Genomic DNA, 20,780 nt, shown 5'->3' on the forward strand with positions numbered 1-20,780 from the left:
AGCCACAGTACAGGTCACCACAGACTTTTTGGCTATTGGCTCCATGATTTCCCTGACTCAGCTGCCTTCTCCCACCTCTGACTTCTTGCATCCAGCCTGGAATGAGCAGCGCAGGCGTTCCCTTCCCTCCTGAGCCATCACCAGGAGAGATCAGCTCATGCAGAGCCTCTCACCTGCTCCACGGCATTCCAGCTTTCCCTCAAATCCCCATGTGCTGGCTGCCTGCTCTTCCCTGCTCCTTTTCTTTGGAGGACTGAGCTGTTTGTGCCGAGCTGGGGTAGAAGTTGCTGTTGGTTTGCTGCTCCCTCACCTGGGTGGATCCCATTTCAGCTTGTAGAAACGTGATGGCTCTGACAAATTTGATTGAAATCCTCTGCTGGCATCCCAAAGTATTCCGGGGGATGATTGACAGCCGCTGCAAAGGCGTGTTTCCTTAAGGAAGAAGGAAAATAAGTCAATTGTCTTGTCACTGCAGCCTCGAGGCGTTGCACAACCGAGCTATGACACGAACCAAGGACGGAGTGTCCTTGGCACCCCCTGCCCCGACCCTCTGCACATCCCAGCAGCGATGCCAGGGGGAAATAATGACATTCCCAGAAGAGACGAGAGGCTGTAGGTGGCTGTGGAGACAGGCGTGAGGCTGGAGCGGCGCCCGGGGCGGCGCAGGGCGGTGTGCGATGTGTTATCTCTCTCCCGTACAAGCGAGAACACGCATTTTCACTCCCGACAGCTCCCATCGCTCTTCCCGAGTGCCGCAGCCATTCCCACCTCTCCCTCCCGGCCGGGAGGTTTCCCTCTGGTGACGGATGGGGATGTAGCCCTGCGTGGGGCCAGCTGGCTGGGGTGGCTGACCATTGCCCTCTCCACCACCACGGTGTATTTACCCTCCTTATCTCGCCACCGCCGGCCCCCGGGGGCAGCAGGAGCGGTGTCACCCTGCCTTCAAAGGAGAAGCCACGTCCCTGGGGTGTTTGTGTGGCCTATATTTTTGCCTTGTAATCCAAGGAGGGGCTGGATGCAGGACAGGACACCCCTCCAGCCCTCCTCCCTTCCCCCCCGTAGCTGGCGTGGCTGGAACAGCTGATTACTTTAAGCATCCCTCTACTAATATGCAATTACAGGCCGCTTGGGCTTGAAATCCCAGTTAAATCCGCATGTCCGCAGCGTGACTCACCTAACTACTGCTCCCCTGCTGAATCCTGGATGCATTCCTTAAAGACTGGACATAATGTTAACATGCCACTTACTAACCACCCTTTCCAAATGTCACCAGTGTAACGAGTTTAGCCAGTTTCTTCCCCTGCTCCTCCTTCCCTGCAGTCTCTGATGGTCCCAGCAAAGGCTGAACATCCAGGGGCTGATCTCCCTTCGCAGGGGGGTTTTATAGCAGGGCTCAGGAGGAATCAGTCCCTCAAAGGGTGCTCATCTGCCTGGGGGTGTTTTAGTTGAGATCAGGAGGCTGTAAAACCCCCAGACTGAGGATGGTGGGATGGCAGGAGGGACACAGCCCTTTCCTACAGTGACAACCATCCGCAAGGGACCGCAGCACACGTGTCGCCTTCTCCGCAGCGCTGGCATTGCTCCTACCACAGGCAGCTCTGGGGTTTGGGAATGTGTCTTTCCAAAGCAGAAGGGAGCCTTTGAAGCCAACCTGCTCATTTGGGGTTGGGTGCTGCAGTTCTGGCTCGTGCTCGGTGGGTGCTGCCCATGACAGGGCGAAGGGCGACGTGAGGAAGCACATCCTCGCCACCATCCCACGTCACAGGTGAGCCAGCCCTGGGAGGGGCCAGGTGCCCTCCACCCCCCATTAATGCCCAGGGAATTGGAAATTGTTGGCATTGCTAATAGCAATAATTGCCTGGTGGTTATTTAGCTGATGATTCGTTTTATGCAGGCAGGTTGTGTTATGTCCGACCTCAACCCATCCGCCCCGAGGCCATCCCAGGTGTGCAGGTGAGCCAGGAGAGACTGAGGGGACAGGCACAAACACAGGCTGGGCAGGGATTGGAGGGAGAGCAGCCTGGGGAGAGGGGCTTGGGGTGTTGGTGGATGGGAAGCTCAACATGACCTGGAAATGTGTGTTTGCCGCCCAGAAATCCAACACTATCCTGGGCTCATCCCACAGTGTGGGCAGCAGGGGAGGGGGGATTCTGCCCCTCTGCCCCCTCAGGTGAGACCTCACCTGCAGAGCTGCCTCCAGCTCTGGGATCCCAACATCAGAATGATGTGGAGCTGCTGGAGATGTCCAGAGGAAGCCCCGGAGATGCTCCAGGGCTGGAGCCCCTCTGGGAGAGCTGGGGGGGCTCACCTGGAGAAGGGAAGGCTCTGGGGACACCTGAGAGCCCCTTCCAGGGCCTAAAGGGGCTCCAGAAGAGCTGGAGAGGGACTGGGGACAAGGGTGTGGAGCAACAGGGCAAGCAGGAATGGATTCCCACTGACAGAGGCCAGGGTTAGAAGGGATATTTAGGGATAAACTCCTCCCTGTGAGGGTCCCCTGGCAGCTCCTGCAGCCCCAGATAAGTGCCAAACCCATGGGCAATTGGCAAGAGCTGGTTCCTGCCTCTGGGACCGGTGATGGCAGGTGCTGGTGGCTGGGACTGCTCTGGATTGAAGGGTCCATCTCCCCTGGGGCAGCTGGTGGGTTGTAGGGGAGGGTGCTCAGGGGGTTTGGGTGCCAGGGGTGGTGTGTGGGCAGGCTGGGGCTGCTCTGCTCCCCAGCTCACAGCAAAGGCTCCTCACCATCCCGTGGGTGGGAGGAAGGCTCATCCCACAGCAGTTGTCTCTTGCCTAAACCTTCGAAAGCCGGGATTACTGGCATTATCCTATAATTGAGGAAATCCACCCTCTCATTAGCCCCATTGGTTGCTGCTGCTTTGTTCCCTGTCCTCCATTATTCTCAGAGCAGGGGGTCCCCACTGCTCCACCATCCCCTGAACTTCACCAAAGGCACTCCAGAGTGCCCTGGCAAGCTGTGGGGTGGTCACAGGCTTTTCCCAGCCCCCAGCTTGTTGCACCAAGAGCTGTGGGATCAAAAGGGTGGGAGTGTTTTTTTACCTCTCTGTCCTCACTGCAGCTCGATGCTGCCTGTTGACTCCAGATTGCTGTGGGTAAAGCTTAATTTTCTCCTTGGTGGAGCTGCCAACAGGAGTCTGTGCTCGCTGCAGCCTCTGGGATGGAGCAGGGTCACTGCTGAGCCTGTCCCTAAACGCACTGGTTTCTGCATTCTGTGCCTGGATGTCCCTCAGCATCGCCTACCCAAGGTCTCAGCACGCCTGTAACAAGACTCAGATCCAAACCCAGCTCTGCCAGTGAGTTCCAGGTGTGGCACATCTGCTTACAAGGAAACCCATGCTGGGCTCTCCCAGAATCCTGACCCTCCTCCTGCCTTGCATTCCAGGCTAGGGGTATCATTGCTCTTTCCCCCCACCCACCCCATGCCAGGATGTGTCCCATGTCCCACCACATCACACAAACCTCACCCCTCAGGGATATGTCCCCCTGGCTGGTGTAGCTCAGTAACTGCCCTTGAGGAAGAGGAGGATGCTGAGACACCCAAGTAGCTCAGACAGGATGAAATCCCACTGCTCTGGTGTATCCCAGTGAATTAACAGGGTGAGAGAAGGTGCTGCAGCACAGCCCTGGCAGTGCAGAGGGAGCCCCCAGGCTGAGGAGGGTTCAGTGTGGGGTGCAGGGGAAGGGGGTACATTTCCTGCATGGAGCAGAGCCTGACCCTGCCTGATCCTGGCCAGGAGCTGGGAGCTGGGCCAGCCCATTAGGCCATGAATGGCTGGCCAGGCCAGCAGTCCCAGGGCCATTTCCAGGGAAGACTTGGCTGTGGAATGAGGTGAATGGAGAGAGCAGGGCAGTGATTTCCCCCAGCACAGAGTGACACACAGGGGGGTCTCCCAGCACATCAATGTCCTCACCTGAGCCATGTAAATACGTTGGGTAGATCCATTAGGAAGGATGAAGAGAGCCATTTATGCAGAAGGGGTGTTGGATAAGTATTCCAAGCTGGAATACTGATGGAGAGGGCATTTAGCAGGTGGGAGCACTCAGGGCTGCCTCGGGCCTTGGTTTAGGGTCACACTGGAGTTTGGGGGATGATTCTTGGCATAAAGGGCAGTCTGGAGGTGCCATATGGCAGAGCCTAAATGCCAGCACAAGGTTTTTGGCATTGGGAAGGCACATGGAGCCTGTCCAAGCCCAGCACACCCTCGGGGCTGGACACCCCCAGCACCCCCAGCTCCATCCAGACAGAAGTGCTGCCCACTCCTCACCCTCCTGCACCCAGAGCTTGCATCATCCCAGTGGGAATTGCCTTCTCACCAACACCAGCATGGCTGGAGGGGCCAGGGGGGACACAGGTGCCACCAGCCTGCTGTCACAGCCAGGGCAGGAGCAGGGCCACCCGTGCAGCAGGACAGCCTGGAGGGGGTGTCAGGGGGAACTGGACAGGGCGGCTTTGGGAGTCCCCACGCCACGTGTCACACCCAGGGAAGACCTTTTAATTGTCCCTTCATAGGACAAAGACTGGAAAAGGGAGGTGATGAGGCACTGGGTGGTTTGTGATACCCGTCTGCCCGACTCGGCTCCAGCCGATGCCGCCAGGGCCGGAGCTGCCGGAGCTGTTCCCTTTCCATGGCACAGCACTCGACACGTGTGCCCAGCCGTGATAAGGGCAGCCAAGATAAGGACACTGATGTCCCTGTGCCCTGTGCTGTGCTCCAGCCTGCTTTCCCATGATGTTGGATGAGTTTTCCAGCTGCATCAAGGCTCTGTGGTGCACACAGGTGTCCTGGACACACCAGGATAGGTGTGTGGGCTGTGTCCTGCCCTGGGACATGTGAGCCCACTGGCTGCAGGAGACAGGGAGGAGATGTGGGTCCCCACTGTCACATCCCATGTGTCCATCACGTGCTGGCACACCCTGGCGCTCGTGGAGGGGTCGGGTCCTGCCTCACACCATCCATGATTCACATCCCCAGCGGTGATGATCCTGCTCCATCCCACAACACACAGTGGGATGAGGTGAGCCCAGAAAATCCCCTTCCCTTCATTCTGACACCCAGCCCAGCAATGCAGCATCACCTGCACCACCAAACAGCACCAAACCAGCCCAAAAGCCGCAGCAGGGCTGAATTGTTTGCTCTCAGAGGGATTACTGGAATTTCTCCCGGTGACTCCATGGCTTGGACAGCCCCAGCCAGAGCAGGTGATAAATCCCCCTGCTGTGCCCTGTTCTTCAGGTATTTCAGGATTACATCAACCTTTGTGTCCTGTTGTTTTCTCCAGGCATGCTCTGTGTGCAAAACAGGAGATTGCAGCCCTTTGGGGTCATTTATGCACATGACTTTGGGGTTATCAGAGCCCGGGGGGGGAAATAACAACACTAAAATAGTTTGGGGTTAAAATAAGGGTAAATTGATGGGTTCCTAAAGCACATAAGCCACTGGGAGTGTGTACATGGTGCTCTGCTTCTCTCAGAATGGACCAACCCTGCAGCTGTGTGAGGCCAAGGGAGGCTTTTACGTTTTAAATTGATTTTAAAGGGAATTTTGCTGCCTGCTTCTACAAACCAGGCTGGTAAGAGGTAAATAATGTGGCTGTTCCCCTCCCAGATGGGTCTCAGACATCCCAGGCTCAGCTGGACCCATGGGCACAGCAGGCTGGGAAGTTTCCACAGAATCATGGAATGTTTGGGTTGGAAGGGACCTTAAAGCCCATCTCATTCCACCCCCTGCCATGGGCAGGGACAACTTCCACCAGCCCAGGTTGCCCCAAGCTCTGTCCAGCCTGGCCTTGGACACTTCCAGGGATGGGGCAGCCATAGTAGGGCCTCCCCACCCTCACAGGGAAAAATTTCTTCCTAAAATCTAATCCAAACCTACTCCTTCAGTTTAAAGCCATTGCCCCTTGTTCCCTTTCTCCCCAAAGCCCTCAGCTGCTCTTCTTGAGTGGAAATGCAGCTTCATCTTGGGTGAAATTCTGGCAGAAAGTGGGGATTTGGGTTAAAATCCTGGGCTGAAAGCAGAGCAGGAGTTGGCAGCTCAGAGGGTTGTGCTTCTGGGAGCTCATGGTGGAGTTGGGGCTTAATTTTAGGATGTTTCCAAGCTGCTGAGCATGTCTGTAGCTCAGCCTTCAAACTTCTACTGCCAGACACAGGAAGGATTTAAAAGCTTTCAGGAAGAAGGGAAGTGGGGAATATACATCCCTATGATCTGCTTCAGAGGGCTTTGGAAGGATGAGCAGGGCTTTTTGGGGTCCACACCACAGCAAGTGGTGTCCAGGCAGCTTCACCAGCAACTCCCTGGTCAAAAAGAAACACCAGGACCTGATCCAAAACCCTCACCGGGAATTTTTCCATCTGCTGCGCTGGGCTGTAGATCAAACCTCGGGTGACCTGCGGGGCTGACAAAGGGAGAATGGTCTCTTGGGGTTTGTTTAATGTCCCCGGGGCTGGGAAAGGACGTTCCCGGTCTCGCTGCTGTCCTGCCTTTGTTCCCGGGGTTGGGCACTGTAGCGCGGAGCCCCAGCTGCGGGTGAGCTGCCCCGGGCTTTCCGCTCGCTCCTCGGGCGGATGGATTAAAGCTTTTGGGTTTTGGTGCTCACAGGGATTTTCGGTGGGTTTCAGGGCTGGGCAGGTCCAGGGGGGGCTGTTCTCCAGAGTTTTACAGAGGATGCAGTGCCAGCGTCTTCCTGGGGTGACAGGAAGTGGAGAGGAGAGGACTATTCCCCCAAAAGGATGGAGAAGGATCCACTCTTGGCCCTCAGAAGGTTTGATGTGTCCTGTGGCCCCAGGCTGGAGTGGGGGCAGGAGGTGCTGGCCAGGATGGGAGTTGGGAGCACCTAAATCGGGGTTCCCACCATGCAGGGGAAGGGATGGGTGCAGCAGGAGGGTGCTGGTGTGTGGGATCTGGCAGAGGCCACAGCCTTTCCTCCAGGCAGCTGTTTTATCCCTCAGAGCAGGGTTATCAGAGCAGCCTCCTTTTTCCACTCAGGATGATAACGTGGGAGCAGCACAAGGACACGGGAGGTTCCTGGGGACACAGGGACCTCGGGGACGGGCTGTTGGCTTTGCCTATCACAAGGTAAAGGGCAGAAAACAAGCAGGGGAAAAAAAAACATGGATCCGTGTGGCTGTGGCCATGGCAGCCCCGCTGGCATTAGGAAAACTTTCCATGGAAATCTGTGGCACTCGGAGGTAAAGCTTCCCCTCTGGGACACACAGAGGAGGCACACCTTGTCCCTGCATCTTCTGGTTGCAGTTTGGACACCCAAGGGACCAAAGCCACCCACTCAGCAGGTTATTGGTGTTCCAGGTGGGAAGGGGCTCCTATGGGATGCAGAACAGGCAGTATCCCAGAGCCGGGGTGTGATGCCCATCCCGGGCTGCCGCGTTCCCACAGCCGTGTCTGTCACCACGGTGCTGCCAGTCCCCGTCTCTGCATGTCCCTCCGGTGCGTATTTTTCTTGGCAGCCCCCAGGCAGGAATGTTTCCCGCTGCTGCCGAGCGAAAGTGGAGGCAGGAATTGCTGGAATAGCGACAGGCTGAGTAACAGCGCTAACTTTATTCTCCGAAACAAAGGACAGTATCCCAGCGCCGAGCGCTGGTGGCGCTCCCGGCGGTGCGGAGGCCGGGGCTGGGGAGCGCTGGCAGAGCCAGGAATGCCCCCGCCGCGGAGGATCCTGCCCCAAATTCCTGCCCTAGAGACCCTCAGCCATGCCCGGCTCCCACCACATCCCCCTCTCCCCCTCCCGCCAGCCAAAAGTTGCATTTCCAGGAGCGAAGATGGGTTGGAAAACAGCACTCAGAAAGGCTGGGATTTCCCTCTGAAACTCTGAGCAGCTTCCCAGGGCTTTTCCCCCGGCGGGTGCATGCCCAGCCTATATCCCAGGATTTGGGGCATGGGCCCCCCATTGCCCTGAGCACCCCTATGCCTCTCCTACACTCCCCGTGTCCCGGGGTGCTGCAGGCTGAGGTGCTGACCTCCCCCCCAGCCCTGCTGATCCCTTTTGGGGGTTATTTCCTTTCTGTGGAAGTGGCCAAGGAGGGGCATCCCCTTGTCAGAGTCCACAGGCTCCACAGGCTGTAACATTCCCACTCCAAGGAAGGTCCAGATCCCCACAGAACATCCTGGTGGAGTCCAACTCCAGGGTGGTTGTTTCCCTGCAGTAAAGATCACGGATTTGTGGCAGAGCAGGATCCATCCCTGGTGCCTGGTGTGAGCAGCCTTGGTGCCAGGGCCGGCCTTGGCTGCGGGGCTCGGGCAAGGCAGCGCTTTCCAAAGCAAATATTTGTCCAGCACAATAACACGTGGGAAAGAGCAGGAGAATTTGCTTCCCCAGCTCCAGAGGGAGGTTCCCGGGGAGACAGACTCGGGCTCTGGGGGTTCAGCTGTGCCCTGACCTGTTGCCCTGCTGAGCTGCCCAGGTTTTGAGCCTCTCTATGCTCTGTGGGTTTGCACAAAATGGGTTTTCATTTGCAACTCAGGAAAGGGAAATCCAGCTCTTGGATGGCTCTGGAAAACCTGCTGGGCACCAGGGAAGGGGCATTCAGGGAGACATGGGGATGTGGGATGCCGGTTTCTGCCCTGCAGCCTGTACTGAATATCCTCAAAGCTCCTGTGGTCCCCAAAGACCTCCAATCTACCCCAAATCCTTCCGTGTACAAAGGTGAGTGGCACTGCACAGTGGCAGCCCTGGGGTGTTGGAGTGAGGCATCACATTTGGGATGCTGAATCCTCCCCCCATGGTGCCATCAACCCCCACAAATGACCCCCAGCCCCTCATCCCCCTGGTGACAGTGCTGTGCTTGGGGCAGGGATCCCATCTACCATTTCATTTCTCCGGAATTCACATCCTGAGGCTTTTCCTGTGTCTGTGGTGGCTTGAAGCATCATTTTTATTGCTTTTAAAGCAAGACCATCCTACACCAAAATTCCCTCCTTCTCTGACACCACCAGGGCAGGGACACGTGTCTGATGCTGCTCCCTCTCTGCAGCCACCTCCCTGCTCCTGCACTGGGAGTGGCGCATTCCCCATCCTCCCAGTTTGCTTGGAAATGGTGTAGGAATCCAGGAATGAGGCGAAGCTCAGGCACCAGCACTGACCCACTGGGGCACCCAGAGACAACCCTCAGGTCCTTCTGCTCACGACTTAGTGGAGAGTGGCTGACCCTGAAGCATCGAGGGTCAGCACTAATTGGGAATTAGAGGCATGGAAAGCCCCGAGGTGAGGCCAGGTCAGTGGCTTGGCTGCTCCTACCAAGGCACCAATGTGAGCTCTTCCTCCTCCTCCTCTTCCTCTCCAGGAGGCATCAGCTGTAAGGTAAAGGTGTCAGCCCTGCCTGTGGTCCCATTGGGATTTAAATCCCTGTATCCCTGTGTTCTTTAGTTCAACAAGTCCCTCTGGGGGATCACGGCAGGTCTGGCAGCTGCCTAAAACCTGGGGATAACTATTGCACCTCTCAGGGAATCCCACCTCTTCTGGCCCCGGGAGGGCAGGACCCCTTGGCAGAACAGCCTGAAGCCACATCCCCACGGATTATGGCACATCCCAAGCACTTTGTCCCTCTGTGCCCCGTGCCGGGTGTCCGGGTGAGCCAGGGTTTCCCCAGGGCTTCTCCATAACGGGAGCTGCTCCAGGCCCCTCTTCCCTCCTCTCCATAAGAGGCGAGGCGATGGGGAGAGCCGAGAGGAGCCTGAGCTTGGCTTTGCTGCGCAGATTCCTTTGCTGCCTGTCACCGACCGATATAGTCCCGGCGTCAGCCCCGCCGCGCGTCAGCGGGGCCGGGGCGGGATCTGGGACTGGTGCGCCCCGGGGACATCGCTGGGGCCCGATGCCTTGTGGTGCCCGGGGGTCCCCTGTGGGGTGGTGGGCACAGAGCCCTGCCCGAGTGTTATTTCCATCCAAAAAGACTGGGGGAATCCTGGTGTTACCCATCCCATGGGACAGGGATGAGCTCGGTGCAGGTGAACAGGTGTGGGAAGAAGAGAAAGAAGGGACGTGGGTGGGTTCCCTTCCCTTTTCCTTTTCCCTTCTCTTTTCCCTTTCCTCTTTTCTTTTCCTTTTCCCTTCCCTCTTGCCGTTTCTTTTTCTTTTCCTTTTCCCTTCCCTGTTCCCTTTCCTCTTCCCTTTTCTCTTCCTTTTCCCTTTCCTCATTTCCTTTTTCCTTCGCTCTTCCCTTTTCTTTTCCTTTTCCCTTCCCTTCCCTGGCAAAGCAGCTCACAGCAGGACCAGCACGTCCCCCTGCACTGGGATCGCTCAAACCTCCCCAAAACACCACGTTTTTAGCTCTGCCAAACGAGCTTGGCTGGTTGAACAAACACACCTGCGAACAACAGAGGAGTGAAAAGTTTGGGGGATTATTTTTTTCCTTAATTCCCCACCTCCTGGAGTCAGAGCAGCACTGCAACCCCTGGCTTGGGGATGTCGAGGACAGGGTGTCACCCACAGGAACTGCAATACGTGAAAACTCGGAGCTGCCTCTGCACCCCCACCTTGAAAGGAGAAACCCAAACTCCCAAATTTGTTAATTTTGAGGGTTATGCTACTGCATTTTAGGAGATCCTCGCTGACATCCCAGTGTGCAGAGCCCAGGGATCTCCGGATCCTCTCCAGGGAGGGGCTGCGAACAGTAGCCGGTGCTTTTGGCAATTAATCTCGTTAAACCCCTTAATGAACCGTGATCAGGTTACAGGGCTCCCGTCACGTCGGATTGCCGGGGATTAGCAGGGACAGGGAATGAAGCAGCCAGGGGAGGGGGTGTCTCCCTTAGTGTCTGCTTTGGGCATCCCTGCAGGCTGGAGGGTTGGGTTTAATATCTAGATATTAAATTTTAGATATTTATTATAATTATATATATATCGAGGTTGCAGCGGGGGTTGTTCCCACCTCCCCCAGCCCTGCCGTGCATGAGACAGGACAGTGAGCAAGGCAAAACCACTCAGCACCACCTTGCCCTTTGCTGGGCACGTCATGGAGCTATTTTGGGGTGCCTTCCTCACTCCATCACCCTTCCCAGGGCTTGCCAATCCACGGATTTGGCTGCTGAGGGTTGAGGGAAACCCTAGTTCTCCAATGAAGGGGGTGGTGCAAGTTCTAGGATGCTCGGGACCAGCTCTGGGGAGGGGCAGGAGGTTAATTCCTCTCTGCTGAAGACACAGCCCTTGCAGGAGGCGCCGGATCGTGCCCGAGCCTGTACCCTGGAGCACCTGTGGGCTTTGGGAAGGAGCCGGCTGCGGGCAGAGCGTGTGATCGGATTAGGGCAGCCAGGGCTGAAAATAGAGACGCTGCTCCGTGAGGGGAGACTCGCAGGGCGATCCAGACAGCGCCGGGAGCGAGGTGAGAGGCAGGGATATTTGAACCCTGGAAAATCGTGGCTTAGGCACTCCTGGCTGTGCCCAGCTGCAGCCTGGCCTTCCTGGAAGGAGAAAAGCCTTGAGTAACCACCGCTCTAAGCCCACATGCAGCAGCATTAATTACCCAATTTCCTTTAAATGATTCCTTTTAAAAAGGGTTCAATTGCCTGGAGAAAACTGTTCTGAACACCCAAACACTTGGAAAAGGAGTGTGGTTAGGGGGATAAGGCTGAACAAACCACTTTCTGCTGTTCTTCACCCAAAAGCAGATGATCTGTGGTGGGAGGCTGTGCCAGGCAGGATGGGCACCACAGCCAAGCCTTGTGCCACCTCTGTCAGGGCATGGAATGCAGGGCGCAGGACACCAAAAGAGGTGGCAGGTCAGCCTGATGCTGGGGGGCACCCATGAGGCTCACTTGGACCCCATGGCATAGCTTTGCATCCCAGTCGAGCTGCTCTGCAGCATCCCTGACCCACAGCTGCCTTCATCCTGCTCCCAGGGCTGCTCCTGCCTGTGCTGGACTGGACACACTGGGCACCATTCACACCCTGCCACTGAGACAGAGGATTTCCCGGGATCCCACTCCACGTGGGGCTGCCATGGCCAGTATCCACCAGGATAAGAGCAGGGCAGCTGTGTGATGTGCCACTTCCCATCCCAACGTGGGCACAGGGACTTTGGGGCTGGGAGTCAGGAGTAAGCAGGGCAGGAATTAGGCACATTAACTTGCAGGGCAAAACAACCCGATTGCCGAGGTTTAACAAGATCAGTGACTTAAAGAGCTTTAGTGGGGAAGAGAGAAGTGGACCAAGAAGAGCTTAGAACAGAGAGACGAGCGAAGGGCAACCAGGTGCCACAGGAATGGGTTTCCAAAACCTGAAAGCTCAACAGAGACAGGGAAAAATCCCTGGGGGTGCTGGGACAGGGGGCGGGGGGGTGGTGGGGACAAGGAGTGCCCACCTTCAGGCCCTGGGCAGCATCCCCCACCTCCACCACCACTCATCACCTAGAGAGCTGCGGCTGGACGGGGGAGCCGGACCCGCCCGCCCCGTCCCCGCCGTCCCGGGGCTGCTCCGCCTCGGCGTCTGCGGCAGCGGCTCCCGCAGTGCCCTCTGGTGACCGAACCGGGCAGCTCCGGGCGGCCTCGGTGGCCTCCCGGTCCCTGGGACCTTCAGGAGGGTAGCCCTGTCCCCTCCTCCCCATCGCTCTGGGACCGACCCTCTCCATCGCCCTCGCCCCGTCCCTTTACTCTCCTTCATCAGTTCTGCACCCACCCTGTTCCCTCTTCATCATCCTCCCACTGTCTCTGTCCCCTCTCCATCACTCTTGTACCACCCCAGTCCTCCTTCCACCACCCTCCCACTATCTCTGTCCCCTCTCTATCATTTTCCCACTATCCCTGTTCTCCCCTCCATCACTCTCACCTGGTGTCTGTCCCTTCTCCATCATTCTCTCACTGTCCTTGTCCCCCTCCATAACCCTTCCACTGTCCCCCTTCCAACACCTTCCCACTGTTCCTGTCGTCCCTTTCATCACTCTCACCTGGTCTCAGTCCCTCTCCACCACTCTTGTACCACATCTGCCCCCTTCCATCATCCTCCCACTGTCCCTTTCTCCTCTCCATCAGCTCCCACAGTCCCTGCTTTTCCCCCTTCACTCTCACATCAGCCTTTCAGAGGCATTTCAGCTCTGGGCAGTTTCTGTTCCTGCCACCCCCATCACACCCACACACTTCACAGGGACAAGCCCCAGGGAATTAGCAGCAGAAAGGAGAGAAGCCAGGCTTAGGTATTAACATGCCACATTAATTTTATTTTTCCCAGAAAGTCTGTAACAAAATAATCTCATAAATCCAACAAGTGTTAGTGCTGTTTATGTAACAGTATCCCTGGCAGGAGGGCAGAAAGGCAGTGGGGTTATGTAAATCCCTGGGTTCCCGAGGCAAGGGGTGATGCCAAAGGCACTGAGGCATCTGGCTCCTGTTCTTGCCTTGTGCTGGAGGTGCTGTGGGTTTCCCCTTCCCCCAGTCTGCGCCCCAAATAGGCCCAGGACCCTCCAGCAGGAGTTTGCTGTTGTCCCCACCAGGGACAGTGTGAGCTGGAGCTTCCTGGGACTTGTGGAGGTGCAGGAGGTGATGCTGCTCCCGTGAGCAGCCACTGTGTAGTGGGACTCTGAGACTGGCTTTTATTTCCTTGTAATTGTTTTTCCTGAAACAGGGATCACTTCTCACTCCAGCAGCAGCCTGGGGAGCTGCTGTTATTCCTCCACTCCAAAAACCAGAACACAACTGCCCTCTCCAACCTCCCCAGCGCAGTTTAAGTGCCCTCACTGCTCTCCCTGCTGAATGAGGGGACATCCCCCCGTACCCACTGAATGAGGGGACCCCACTGCCTTTTCCCATCCTTTGGAATCCTGAGTGTGGTGTTCCCTGAGCACCTGGAGCAGACAGGTATCCTTATTTCAGCTATTTGAGGGTGATGAGGAGACCTGGAGTCTCCTTCTTGCCCTTCCACCAATCTTCCTGTCCTTGCTGATGGCATCACCCTCCCCATCCCCGAGGAAAATGGGAATAAGTGTGTGAATTGTAATGGATGTCATGTTCCAGCTAAAGATACTCCAGGAATACAAAGTGGGATGAGACCACAACCTTACCGAGACCAAAGGGTGAGATGAACCATTGCAATGAAGGATTTTGAATTAGTTTGGTCTGACTGGGTTAATGGAGTTGATTTATTATAATTTTAAGGTCTTTCCCTGCATTTCCTCCAAGTCGGTTCTGCTCTAATCAGGTCAAAAGCTGATTTGCAAATAATCACCAGAGAAAGGGGGAAAAAATCGAGGGATTTAAGCCCAAGCTGTGCATTTCATACTATTAATTGAAAGCCTGGGAGAGATAATGTGTCCCTTCTCCTGGCTGAGACCCGTAAGCTGCTATTAACAGCAAATTCCCCACCCGGCTCTGGGAATCACCTCCTGGCTGGGATTATGGCTGTGCACAAATGGGAGAACCTCCCCCAGGGGCTGATTTAGTGGAAGGGCAGAAATCAGGGAGCACTGAGGGGGGTCAGAGAACTCAGAGCTCTGCTTAGGGCAGCATTAAAACTTAGAAGAATTGTTGGAAAACTGGGATTAATGGGAAAAAGTGCATGGCCATAAAGGCAGGGTGGTGGCTTAAATATTTCTCTGCCACCTATTTATGTGCAAGTTGTACCTTATTTTTCACCTTATACAAGTTTTTCAGGACAGACTATGTGTGTTTATATATATATATTTATGTATGTGGTGCCAGAGACCCTGGAACCCCCAGTGACATTCTGCTGCAGGAATTCTGAATGCATTTTCCACGTCCCCACACACCCAGCAGAGGGAAGAGGTTGATAATCAGAGCAATCCACTCTGGTATTAATTACACACCATTACTGGGGCTTATTTGCTAATCCCCATTCTAATCACCCTCTCGGTTATATTTCAACCAGCACCTCAGGACACTGCATGTAATGAATAAAATATATATCAAAGTTTATTCCAGAGCACGGGCAGCACGGTGAGGGCAGCAGCAGCAGCCAGGGTTACACAACAGACCTGCTGTCACACCAAGGTAGTCACGGCACATTCATAAGTCAGTGAAATCCCACCCCCCACCCCAGCCCAAAACCGAGGGGGGGGGTCTTAATTAAAATAAATAATCTTTTTTTCTGGTGGGATTCATGCAGCCTCTGGGGAAAGCCACTGCAGAAGCTTGGCACAGCAAAGCGAGAGCTGGTGGCTCAGGTGAGGAACCGTTATCCCAGGACGGTGAGCGCGGTGTCCGGAGAAGGAGCAGGATCACGGCGGGGCTTTGCCAGCTGAACCACTGCAACTCCCGGTGGGGAAGGGGTGATCCCATCAGGTCCCAGCCCTCCATCCGAAGGGGTGATCCCATCAGGTCCCAGCACTCCATCCAAAGGGGTGATCCCATCAGGTCCCAGCCCTCCATCCTGAGGCCGGCTCAGGGCTGGTAGGGCAGCGATGGGGACAGTGATGGGGACAGCAATGCCAGGGCCCTGCACAGTCCTTCTGCCTGGAGAGGGATCCTTCATCCAGAGCCCTCCTCAGCCTCCTTGTGCCTTCTCGCCAGCCCACAGTGACAGGCTCTGTTGCCAGGTGACATTGGATGTCCCCAAGGACGTTTGCTGGCACCGGGAAGGCTTCGAGTGTCACCCGCTTGGTCAGTCATCAAAGCAGTCCCAAAATTCCAGCTCGGTGGGAGGTGCCGGTGCCGTCACGAGTTCCAGTCCCCTCCAGCCCTCTGCCCCTGCTGGGGTGGCACAGGCTGGAGCCGAAATCGCTGGCCAGGGATGGTGGAAGTGGGGTGGCCCTGAGCCTGCTCGATTCCCCACGGAGGCTCACACAGAGGCCCAGTGTCAGTCACAGTCCCACCAGTGTCCTGCTGGCCCAAGGGCTCTGGGACCCCTCCTGGGGGGCCGTGGGGCTCAGACAGGGAAGGGGCCCTGCCCCAGAGTGACTGCCCTGAACACGCTGCCTTCAGGAGGGAGGTGACCCCAGATTGGGCTGGGGGTGTTGGCAGCAGATTCCTCTATAAATGCCCCTCAAACTTGACAAGATCCTCCAGGGATCCCAGACCCTGGAGGGTCTCCCAACCCCATGGGGGTTCCCAGACCCTGCTGGGTCCCCCAACATCACTGCCCCCCCAGTTTGCCATCTCACTGCACACCCGGACCCTGATCCTGCAGGATCCTTCAAGCACCCCCCAGGATCTTCCCCAAATTCCTCAGAGCACTCCAAGGTCCCCAGACCCTGCTGGGTCCTGTGAAGTGCCCCAATATTACAGGGTCCCCTACAGAACCCAAAACAGCTCAGACCCCACAAGGTCTCCCCCCATAGACTCCTCAGGCCACTGCTTGGGTGCCCAGACCCTGATGGGTACCCCCACCCCACAGGGTCCCCTTGACCCCTCACACCCTGCAGAATCCAGTCAGGACCCCCAAACCCACCAAGTATCTCCCCAAGACCCTCTACTGGACCCCAGACCCTGCTGGGTCACCCCACACCATGTGGCCCCCCTGAACCTGCAGGGTTCCCCAGATCCCTCACACCCAGTATGGTGCTCCCCCCTCAGGATCCCCAAACCCCCCAGTCCCCACCAATCAGACTCCCCAGAACCCCTTGAAGGACTGGGTGTCCCCACACCATGGAGTCCCCCGGTTCCCACATGGTCCTCCAGACCCACCAAGGCACCTCCCCCACTTTCAGAACTCCCTAATCAAACCCCCACAAGGACCCCAGACCCCTCCATCTCCTCAAACCCCCTCAATCCCCCGGGTCCTCACCACTCAGACTCCTCAAAGGGCTGAGTGCCCCCAGATCCTGAAGGGTCCCCAGATCCATCAAGGTGTTCCTCATGTTCAGGACCCCCAACTGCCCCATGTCCCCACCAATCAAGACCCTCCCAAGGACCCCACACCCCTCCAGCTCTCCAGACCCCCAAACCCCCAGTCCTCACCGATCCCACTCCCCAGGACTCCTTGAAGGACCGGATCCCCCATATCCAGCAGGGTCCCCCAGACCCATCAAGGTGACACCACTCCCCAGGACTCCTTGAAGAACTGGATCCCCCATATCCAGCAGGGTTCCCCAGACCCATCAAGGCATCCCGCACGTTCAGAACCCACCCGACCAAACCCCCATCAGCACCACAGACCCCTCCAGCTCCCCAAGCCCCCCCTCCACCCCCTCTAACCCCTCTATGCAGAGCCGCGGGGCGCCGCTGGCAGGCGCCGCACGGGGGTCCCCGCGGCCGCCCCGCGTGCCCGGGACGGTACCCAGGGCACGCAGCTGCGGAGGGCGCGGGCGGCGGCGAGCAGCGCTGCGGGCCGGGGGCGCGGGCGGCGGCGGAGCCCCTTCTGCAGCCGCTGTGTCTGCGCCGCCAGCGCCAGCTGTGCCTGTGCCACGCCGGCCCCGAGCCGGCCCAGGGTCTCTGCGCGGGCGGCCAGGCGGAGCTCGGCGTGCCGCAGGGCGCAGTGCACCTGCCACACACGCCCCTCCAGCTCCGCCGCCGCCCGCCGCCGCCCCTCCGCTGCCACCAGCCTTCTCCGAGCCGCCGCCAGCTCCACCGAGCCGGGGCTGCCGCTGCCGCCGCCGCCGCTCTCCGTGCCGGTCTCGGTGCTGCCGGGGCCGCCGCGGGCCGGGCGCTGCGCGTCGCCGCGGGCCGGGCTCCGGGATGATGCCGGTGCCGCCGGGGATGCAGCCATGGGAGCGGGAGCGGCGGCGGAGGGATGCGGCGGGGATATATAGCCCGGGGGCGGTGCTGCCGGTGGGGGGATCGGCCCCGGAGGGGGCGGCTCCGCATCGGCAAAAAGGGGGTGGAGGTGGGACACGCGGCCCCGGAGCGGGACGGGACAGCCTGGGGCTCGGGATGGACCGGTACTGTACCGAGATGGGCATGGCCCGGTACAGCACCGGTATGGGCTCGGTATAGCCCGGTACAGCACCGGAATGGGCATGGCCCGGTACAGCACCGGTATGGGCTCGGTATAGACCGGTACAGCACCGGGATGGGCATGGCCCGGTACAGCACCGGTACGGGCTCGGTATAGCCTGGTACAGCACCGGGATGGGCATGGCCCGGTACAGCACCGGTACGGGCTCGGTATAGCCCGGTACAGCACCGCCCCAGGGGCATTAGCAGTTCGTGGTGCTGGAAAACTACCCTCCCTTGAGAGGGTCGGTGGGAAGTGGGGAGCTGCAGAGGGATGGGATCACTGGGAAACACTGAGAAGGTTACTGGTAGGTCACTGGAAAAGGCTGGACTGGGAGGCGTTTACTGGGGAGATTTACCTGGAAGGGTCAGGGGGGAAAGGCTGGACTGGGAGGGGTTTACTGGACGGCTGGTTTGACTCTACAGATCGTGAGAGAAGCAGCTTGAGAAGGTCCTGATGCTGTTTGGGGCGTGCTGGTGCCCTTCCCAGGGCAGGGAGAAGAGCAGCCCCTTTCCCCACCACCCAGCGGGGCTGTGGCTGGGGTGTCCCAGCCTTTGGACACAGGGGATGTGACACCAGGACAGCGTGTCCTCAGCTGCACGGCTGTCACAGCAACGCTGCAAACGTCGTTATCGTTTGCACGGTGTTAACAGCCCTGGGGGTGGGATGGCGCGGGGAGGGGGCTGCAGAGGGAGGTGCTGCTGCCACCTTGCTCCCCCGCAGAACCTCCTTTTTGGGGCTCCTCCTGCTGGAATATCATCCTCAGTAGCTGCATCTTCGTGTAGGTGCGTGGGGTAAAACCTGCTTGTGTTTCACATCGGAGCAGCAGAAAGGATAAAAAGGATGATGGAAAGCAGGTGACAAGCTCTCATCCCACCCCCAGATCGGAGCAAAAGCCTCAGCCAAAAACAAAAACCCAGCCTAAATCTGTTCCAAGCAGAGCCACATCCAGGCCTGCAGTGGATTTCGCCCACAGAGCTGGTGACATTTTTGCTTTCCTTACCTTAGGAGGGGGGGAAAAAAAGCATCTCTTGTGGTTTGCATCACATTCCTGCTCCTGCCAGGCTGACACACGTCTGCCAGGCACCGGAGCAGCGTCAGCGGCTGCTGCGTCACTGCTCCAGCCCCCGCTGCCGGCTCGTCCCAGACAGGCACCGCACCCCCACCGCCCGGGGTCGGCGACACGGCCACGACATTCCCTTCAGCTCTGCAGGCTGCATTCCAGGCAATGGGAAAGCTGAAGTCTTCATGTAGCTGATAAAAATGCTGCTCTAAAACGCGGTGTGGGATTTGAGGGGCGTTGCACCATCGCGGGGTTAAAGCTCTGCCCTTGCTCCCTTTGCCCAAAAAACCTGGGGACAGGCAGGAATTAAACAGAACATCCTTCTCTCCCTTTTTTTGCTCTGCTTCAGTGGAACTTGGATCCCCCAAAAAGGAGAAAGGGCTGGGGTCTGCCATGCCCTGAGCTTCCCCGTTCCCCCAAAGTGAAGCACCTGAATCGCAGAGGTTGGAGTGATCCCAGGAGGTGCCTGTTCCATCATCACCTGCTCAGAAAATAATTGCTTTTTTTAGATCACCTCCCACGTCTGCACTGCTTGTCGCCTTCCCAGCTCCAGGCCCTGCTCCAGGGTCAGCAAAGGACATGGAAACAGGGAGCAGCTGTGCCTGGGCATGGGTTTAAGAAATAAGAGAGGGGAAGGTGGGCTGGGTTGGTTGGGCAGTGAGGCTGAGGATGCTGAGGAGCCCCCCACAGTGACCATGTCCCCAGGCTGTCCCAGCACATCCCAGTAGTGAGCAGGCAGCAGCTGGAAAAGGCAAATTGTAGAAAAATACAAGAAATGCCCCTGCCCTGAGGTAAGTCATTGCCTGAGTCCCCAAAACCCTCTGGCACTGCAGGATCTCTGCCCGGGCTGATGAGCTATTAATGATTTAGCAGAGGAGGCTGCAATTAGCAGTGCTCAGAATAAACCTTGGTGATGCAAAAGCCCGGTGGGAGCTTTGTTCTCCCTTCCCTGTTCGTGCCCCTCTGCCAGGGCACCAATCACCAGGATGGGACAACAGGGTGGGATCCCGCCCTACATCCCACAGCTGGCCCAGTGCCTGGTATTCCCACAGGGATGCAGCAGCAGGAGGACAGAGCCAAGGGATGTGCCCTGGCCTCTCCTCCAGCCTCTTTAAAGCCCTGTGTTGGGATGTGCTCCAGAAAAGCAAAGCCTTTTTACAGGCAGCAAATAATTAATGTTGGTGCCATCTCTCCCAGTCTCTGCACGTGTCTCCCCAGGTGTCCCAGTTACCAGGACAAGGGGGACCCAGGCACTGCTCTGTCATCCTGGCACATTTTAAAGGAAGGAATCCTGCATCAGGATTTCATGTTTAAGCTCCAGGGCTCCAGGGCAGACTCATCTCTGTGTCCCACCATTCTGGACCCACATCTGCAGCCTGGGACACGGAGGCAGCTCAGCTGGGAGGTGATGGGAAAAATTAAAGACTACAGCAGTGCTGGGTTCAGAGGCCCAAAATGTGCAGCTCAGCTTATCCTGGAAGTGCCAGACTCCGTGGGGCAGTGCCAGGAGAGGTTTCATGGCTGGGATCTGTGCTCAAGGCACCTGGCAGAGGAGAGAACACATTTCCAAGCAGTGCTGTGAGTTATCTATGAATGAAATCCCAGCCGGGGAAGTGACACCGTCTGGACTTCAGTGCCAGAGGCTTGAATAAATAAACACTGTCTTTGTGCCCTCTAGAGAAGGAATGAGATTCTTGGCATTGGCACCACCCTTTCAATTGATTTTTCTCTCTCTCTCCTCTTTCCTCTTGGAAACTGGTGGCAGCCTCAGTGCACAGTTGTTGCTCCTTCCCTGTGCCACCTTCCCATTGGGCTTCCTTCCTTTTCTTCAAACCTTCAAGGAAAGAGCTGAACCCCCAAGAGTGAATCACCAG

General features: G+C 57.4%; 1 protein-coding gene and 1 long non-coding RNA gene across 2 annotated transcripts; one reads left to right on the forward strand and one right to left on the reverse strand.

The window, feature by feature from the left end:
- The first annotated feature begins 1,741 nt into the window (after positions 1 to 1,741).
- On the forward strand, positions 1,742 to 14,998 carry LOC139682418 (uncharacterized). The gene is made up of 3 exons (XR_011699635.1): positions 1,742 to 1,765; positions 1,895 to 1,953; positions 14,654 to 14,998. It is a non-coding gene; the product is annotated as an uncharacterized lncRNA (long non-coding RNA).
- A 2,110-nt stretch (positions 14,999 to 17,108) lies between these two features.
- TRNP1 (TMF1 regulated nuclear protein 1) lies at positions 17,109 to 17,867 on the reverse strand. The gene has a single exon (XM_071576463.1). It carries the CDS (start codon positions 17,865 to 17,867, stop codon positions 17,109 to 17,111), a length of 759 nt encoding a protein of 252 aa, XP_071432564.1.
- Positions 17,868 to 20,780: the final 2,913 nt, after the last annotated feature.

The sequence above is a fragment of the Pithys albifrons genome, chromosome 24 (genome assembly GCF_047495875.1).
Source record: "Pithys albifrons albifrons isolate INPA30051 chromosome 24, PitAlb_v1, whole genome shotgun sequence".
Taxonomy (NCBI): domain Eukaryota; kingdom Metazoa; phylum Chordata; class Aves; order Passeriformes; family Thamnophilidae; genus Pithys; species Pithys albifrons.

What these genes read in the sequence shown, in the direction of transcription:
- TRNP1 (XM_071576463.1), bottom strand. Translation starts at nt 17,867, where the DNA reads ATGCCCATTCCGGTGCTGTACCGGGCTATACCGAGCCCATACCGGTGC.